Source organism: Pseudonaja textilis, chromosome 1 (assembly GCF_049901715.1).
Source record: "Pseudonaja textilis isolate UNSWEBS1 chromosome 1, rPseTex1.2, whole genome shotgun sequence".
Taxonomy (NCBI): domain Eukaryota; kingdom Metazoa; phylum Chordata; class Lepidosauria; order Squamata; family Elapidae; genus Pseudonaja; species Pseudonaja textilis.
The window spans coordinates 166322572-166329142 of NC_141990.1; the positions used below are offsets into that span (position 1 = coordinate 166322572).

General features: G+C 32.1%; 1 protein-coding gene across 4 annotated transcripts in view; it reads right to left on the reverse strand.

Moving 5' to 3' along the window:
- Window positions 1-2146: 2146 nt before the first annotated feature.
- ZDBF2 (zinc finger DBF-type containing 2) overlaps window positions 2147-6571 on the reverse strand; it is a 53689-nt gene continuing 49264 nt past the window's right edge. For 3 of the 4 annotated variants that reach the window (XM_087912731.1, XM_087912605.1, XM_087912679.1), the window contains one exon: window positions 2147-6571. This exon is cut by the window's right edge and continues 2361 nt beyond it. In XM_087912731.1, coding sequence (XP_087768857.1) covers window positions 6256-6571 — 316 coding nt within the window. In that variant the 3' untranslated portion in view covers window positions 2147-6255. The other variant, XR_015739548.1, reaches the window with a different exon arrangement.

Below are 6571 nucleotides of genomic sequence, written 5' to 3' on the forward strand. Positions count from 1 at the left end.
AATTCTAGTATGACATAGTCACTCTCACCCAAGGTTCCTGCAGTTTCAACTCCCTCTATCACTTCTTCTCTGTTTGTAAGAATTAAGTCCAGTATTGCTGTCCCTCTAGTTCCATCCTCTACCTTTTGGACAACAAAGTTGTCAGCTAGGTTGGTTGGGAACCTATTTGATTTCTCACTTGGTGCAGAATTACTTTTTCAATTGATATCAGGATAATTGAAGTCCCACATTACTATTGTAGTGTGTTTCCTGCATATGTTAGTTGGTTGGCAAAAAGGACATCTATTTTTTCTGCTTGATTGGGTGGCCTATAATATACACCTATGGCCATGTCATTCTTTTTTTCTTTTATATTGACCCATATGCATTCTAGGTGGTTTTCATCTTTGGTTTCATGAATTTCTGTACCAATATAGTGGTCCTTTACATACAGTGCAACTCTACCTCCTCTTTTATGGGGTCTGGTTTTTTGAACAGTTTGTATCCTTCTACCAGTATGTTCCAATCATGGGTTTCATCCCACCAAGTTTCTGTTATTCCAACTATATCATATCTATCTTCATGTATTCGTAGTTTGAGTTCACTCTGTTTGTTCCCCAGACTTTGTGCATTTGTATATAGGCATTTGAGATCTTTGTCTGATGTGTGTTTACTGTCTACATAACCTGTGTTGTGCCTGACCGCCCCTATTTTCTTGCCACCTGTTTGATTAGTGCACATGGTATGGCACTCACTATTAAATTCTTGAATTTGCTTGACAGCAAGGTTGATTATAAATTATAAAAGGCTCTAAATCTTTAAGAGTATCTGGTAGGATTCAGCAATTTTGAGTATCTGCAGGTATTCTTCAGTGACTTAGATTTCAAGTCAGATTTTGATTTTCACTTCTGCTAATAATCATTTGATTTTTTTGTAACTGGAAAGCCTCATAATAAAAAGATAACTTTGGAATCCCAACTCCATCACTCTGGGGATACTGTAACTGTCGTAAAATGGTCATAAGTCACTTTTTCAGTGCCATTGTAACTTTGAACTTTAAATGAACTATTGTAAGTTGAGGGCTGCTTGTGTTATTACAACATTAATGTTGTAGCCAAGTAATTTTTAATTTTAACTATATTACTCTTTTAGACTACCTGCTGTTATTGAACCCATTCTTCTAAATAGGATCCTAAGTTACCTAAGGCAAATGTTATGAGTGGTTTAAGTCAGATACTGATCCTAAGAAATAATGTATCTGTACTTTAAATATTAAAGATAACTTCAGTATATAACTGAATTTAACACTATCTGGCAAAATTAAGTGTCATTTCATTCAGTGTGTAAAGCAATTATGTAATATGAGTAATTGAGATATACCTTGATGGAACACTCACAAACATCCTTCTCATCCATTTAATTTTATTCATTAAATTTATGTGCCGCCCATCTTGTCCAGAGATGATTTCATTTTGATTTTAGTGAAATTGAAATTAATTGAATTTAACTTCAAGCATATTTTCCTCAGGACAAAAATGCTTCAATTTTACTGGCTCTAGGATGCTAACAACTAAAAATAGTGTATTTGCAGCTAAGTAGTTAGGTTCCTTGTAATAAATATATAAAATAAAATCTAGAATCCTAGGTATATAAACATTGTCTATTAACAGTACTACCGATGTATCTTTTTGAAGTTTTTTTTTAATGTAACTGACAATCTGCCTTTAGTGTATTTTGGTATGGAGAATATATAGATAGTCTTAAACTTACAACAGTTCATTTAATGATCAAAGTTACAATGACAATGAAAAAAAGTGTCTTATGAACATTTTTCATAGGTACCTTTGCAGAATCCCCATGATCATATGATCAAAATTTAGATACTTGGCAACAAGTTCATACTTAGTACCATCGCTGTGTTGCAAAGTCATATGATCATCTTTTGCCACCTTCTGACAAGCAAAGTCAATGGGGAAGCCAGATTCACTTAACAACTGGATTACTAACTTAGCAACTGTAGTAATTCACTTAAATGAGTTAAAACTCATTTAACAAATGTCTCACTTAACAACATAAATTTTGGGTTCAATTGTCATCATAAGTCGAGGACTACCTGTAAATTAGCTGCAGTATTATATGTACCAACGATTTTATTAATGAATACAAATGAAATTAAACATGTTTTATTTAGTTAGTAAATAAAGAGAAACAATAAAAATCAAGAAAAATTAGAAGGGAAAATCATTGCAAAAAGGGACCCCTCCAGATGTGGTATTCAGCAGGTTCTGACCAGTTCTGGAGAACCGGTAGTGGAAATTTTGAATAGTTCAGAGAACCGGCAAATATCACCTCTGACTGGAGATTTTACAATATCTTTCCCCTGCCATGCCCACCAAGCCACGCTCACAGAACCGGTAGTAAAAAAATTTGAATCGCACTACTGGACCCCTCATTTTTAATAATAGAACAAGAAGTTAAGACTGGTAAAACCAGCATTTGCACAGGTTTAATAAAGTTATATCCAGATTTCTATGTTTATAAATTGCACAAAGGGTGAAAAATATGAAAAACTGTTTTGACCTATATTGATGGTAACAATTTGTGAAAATGTTATTATTAAAAAGATGGCATTTCAACTTTTTAAAATCTATTATTTGTTGTATTATTTTGTAAATAACACAGAAGTTTTATTTTACTCCCACTTTCCTCTAGAAGACATGTGAAGTGAAACCTTCAAAGCTTGGATCCTACTTTTCCCAATCTGAATTTACATGCATTGTAAGATGACATTTATCTGCAAAAATGTAATTGGGGAAATGGTTCCCTTGGGTACTCTGTAGCGTCAAAAGTGAGTCCTTCCAGTGGGGGGACGAGTCTTAAAACCGATGGCAGTTTTTCAGTGAGCTTTTAAGTATCTTTTATGCTAGGATTCTAAAGATATATATCTGTTTAAAATCTCAGTTCTGACATTTAAATAGAAATGGATGAATCTATTATTTTCATCTGTTCTGTTTCTATTTTCCAAATTATAAATTATCTTTCACCTTTCTACCACAGTTGGTTAAATATAACAAAAGAACACAAAATTGATTTTAAATTTTGTACATGCCTTTAAGTATCTTTTATGCTAGGATTCTAAAGATATATATCTGTTTAAAATCTCAGTTCTGACATTTAAATAGAAATGGATGAATCTATTATTTTCATCTGTTCTGTTTCTATTTTCCAAATTATAAATTATCTTTCACCTTTCAACCACAGTTGGTTAAATGTTACATGTTTACTTTTTCCTTAGCATAAATTAAAAGCTCTTTTCTTTTATATGCACTATATTGCATACATTTAATTTTCAAATTGCATTGCAATACCCTGAAAAATAAATACTGTTAGTAGTATCAGTCTATAAAATTTGAATCAAATAAATTTCTCTTCCATGCCTAAATTCAACACATACTCATGCAGCATTGATGAAATATTCATTAAAACGTTTCTATGGCTTCTCTCCTCTTCTTTGAAGCGAACCATTCATATAATATTCATTGTCAGAAAAGGAAACAGGACTTCTGTGCACACAATGACAACTGTATCTTTCTTACATCTTCAAGAGTCGTAAAATCTCCCAGGTATGCCTATCCTAGAATTGTTGCAACATAAGGAGATGTAATCTAAGTCTGCTTAGAAGTTTTTGAGATGCAAATCCGGATGCTGAAAAGTAGTTGTCCAGCATATGAGGGAATGGGGCAGGCACATTGTGGGGAATGAATAGCAAAAAAACAAAACGAACATTTTAAGACGGATATAGAAGCCAGCCTCCTAACATTTCAAAATCTGAAAGCCAATAAAAATATGAAACTGAGTTAGTCCTTAGTTAGAACACACGACAGGTATGCCCATGGCACAGGCACAGGAAATTATTTAAATGTTTACACAGTACGTTTTGGATCCTGATTTATTTATTAAAATGTTGAGCATTCCACAAATTGTAATTGTATAGGCAATAAGTAAAAAACCTATCCATAAAACCAATGAACTGATAAAATACAGTTTTAACCAAAATATATTGTCTCTCCAACATTTACTTTACCAAGCATACACTATAATCTTAAAACCAGAAGTGAGGCATATTCAAAAGTAATAGTTATAGAATTTTCAATTCTGCACAATTTTCTCCAAAAGTATATTCCAAGCTCTTTACAATACAAAAAAATAAGTTGTGAGACTTCTTCCAATTTTGAAGAAAATATATAAATATATCAAGATAATTATCTAATTTTTTTAAAATATAGCCATTTTTTAATATTCTCTTTTAAAAATGGCACTCTGATTGAGCAACCAATTTATAACCAAACACAAACAAATATAAAAAAATGTTTTAACTTTAGATAGCCTGTGCCTTGTGCATCCTGAGGTTGGGAAAAATGGGATCACTAAGAAAGCAGGATATATAGAAATATGTACAATTTTAGAATTGGTGAAGACAAGACAATGTACTCTTGTCAGAATATTCACAAAAACTTACAGAACAGAATGTAAAAAATCAGCATGTTAGTTAACATGACATTGCTATCAATCAATGCATCAGTGAAATTTTGCTTATAAAAACAAAAGCTGTTGAAATTTTTTTTGCAATACATCTTTTATCAGGTAATTTGGTTATAAAATTATCAGCTAAAGAATTTTTGTTTAAATATATTTGTATTAGCATAGTATATGATTGGGGCACCCATAATTACTAGGATACAATAGTTGGTGGTGATAGTATACTGGAAATAATATCCAGTATAACATCCCAAACACTTGGAATGTTTGAACAAAATAGTCATTTTCAGATAAATACCTACTGGAATTCTTAGAAAACAGAAATTAAACCAATCCAGATGGAGAATTTTTATATTATTATTTTATACAGGTAGTCCTCAACTTATGGCCATAATAGAGTCCAAAATTTCAGTTGTTAAGGGAGAGATTTGTTAAGTGAATTTTGCTCCATTTTACAATCTTTCTTGCCTCATTGTTAAGTGAATCCCAGAGGTTGATAAGTTAGTAACCTGGCTGTTAAGTAAATCTAGCTTCCCCATTGACTTTGCTTATCAGGTCACAAAAGGTGATCACATGACCTCAGGAAATAGCAATGGTGATAAATATGAACCAAGCAGCTGAATTTTGATCACATGATCATGGGGATGCTGCAAAGGTGGTAACTGTGAAAAATGGTTATAAGAAATTTTCAGTCCTATTGTAACTTTGAACGGTCACTAAACAAACTGTTCTAAGTCGAGAATTACCTGTATTTAAGAGTAATATATATCTTAGTATATATGCTGTAAGAAAAATGTTTTAACAAACATGTTAATGCAAGCCAAAATAAAATATTTACCTTTTTAAAAATTCAAGTTGGAAATCTATTTTAAGCATCAAGTAGCATTTTTCAGAAGCTTGCTTACATATTGAAATTACTTTAAAATGCTTTCACAACTATATTGTAAGATGAAACTAGATAGTAATGCATTCTAAGGGCAGCTTACGTGTAGAAATATTGCTTATACACAGCAGTCTTGATTAACCATTACGTATGATCTTAAAAATCAATTGTTCTTCCAGAAAGTTTAAAAAAATCAAAAGAAAAATTTTCAACAGCAGCTTCATTCTAGAAGGAATCCAATACTTTTGAGAAAATAACAAATATAGGCAGGATGATTTAGTATTTGTGATCTGAATTTAAAATACAATCACTATGCGATATCCAAATTTAGATTCCAGATAAAGTTACTTCTTCAAACACAATGCACCCTAAAACTCCATGTGCAGTTTCCAAAAAATGGTTCTACACAAAGATTCTTCAGAGAAGTTAAGGGGAAATTGAAAATCTTAACAAACAGCAGGAGTGCCTATTTGGTTCCACACTGCTTTGGGATGAGTTTTGATATTGCTTAGTTTACCAACAAGATATCAAAGACGAACTTCATGTACAAGATAAACTTTTTTCAATGATTGACACTGCTTTTACAAGGGAAAACAATGCTCTGCTTGAGAAAAATATATAGCAAGTTGCATAATTGGGCTTTTACTACTTAAAAAAAGTTTTAACTTAACATGTAATGTACAGAATCCTCACTCACAATATGAATTACTTCTTGAACTATTGTTTGACTTTGAAATTGTTCCGTTTCTAATTCTGATGTATTATCTTGAAAAGCCAATACATCAGAACATTTTTCTCCCTTTCCAGCCCTCTTAAAGACAATCCCAAAGCAAGTGTATATGATCTGGGCAGCATTATTTCACAGTGCAAAAAAGATTCTTGTCTATAGTCACTTCCCATGTTTTTACTTTGGAAGAAGTCCTTACAGAGATTCTCTGCCTTTTTTCTGGAACACTCATTACAGATGCAGTGTTCAAAAATGTCCTTTTTGACTTCCTTGACACTGTCAACTTTTTAATATCAGCTTTTTTTTTCTGAAGATATTTTTTTATGGTAGTGCTCTTTGAGTGGTGCCTGAGAATAGATGATTTAAGAGTACAAGATTTGTTTTTAACTTTTCCTTCTATTTGCTGAGTTGTACTTCTGGGTGGTTGTTTTGTACTGCCTTTC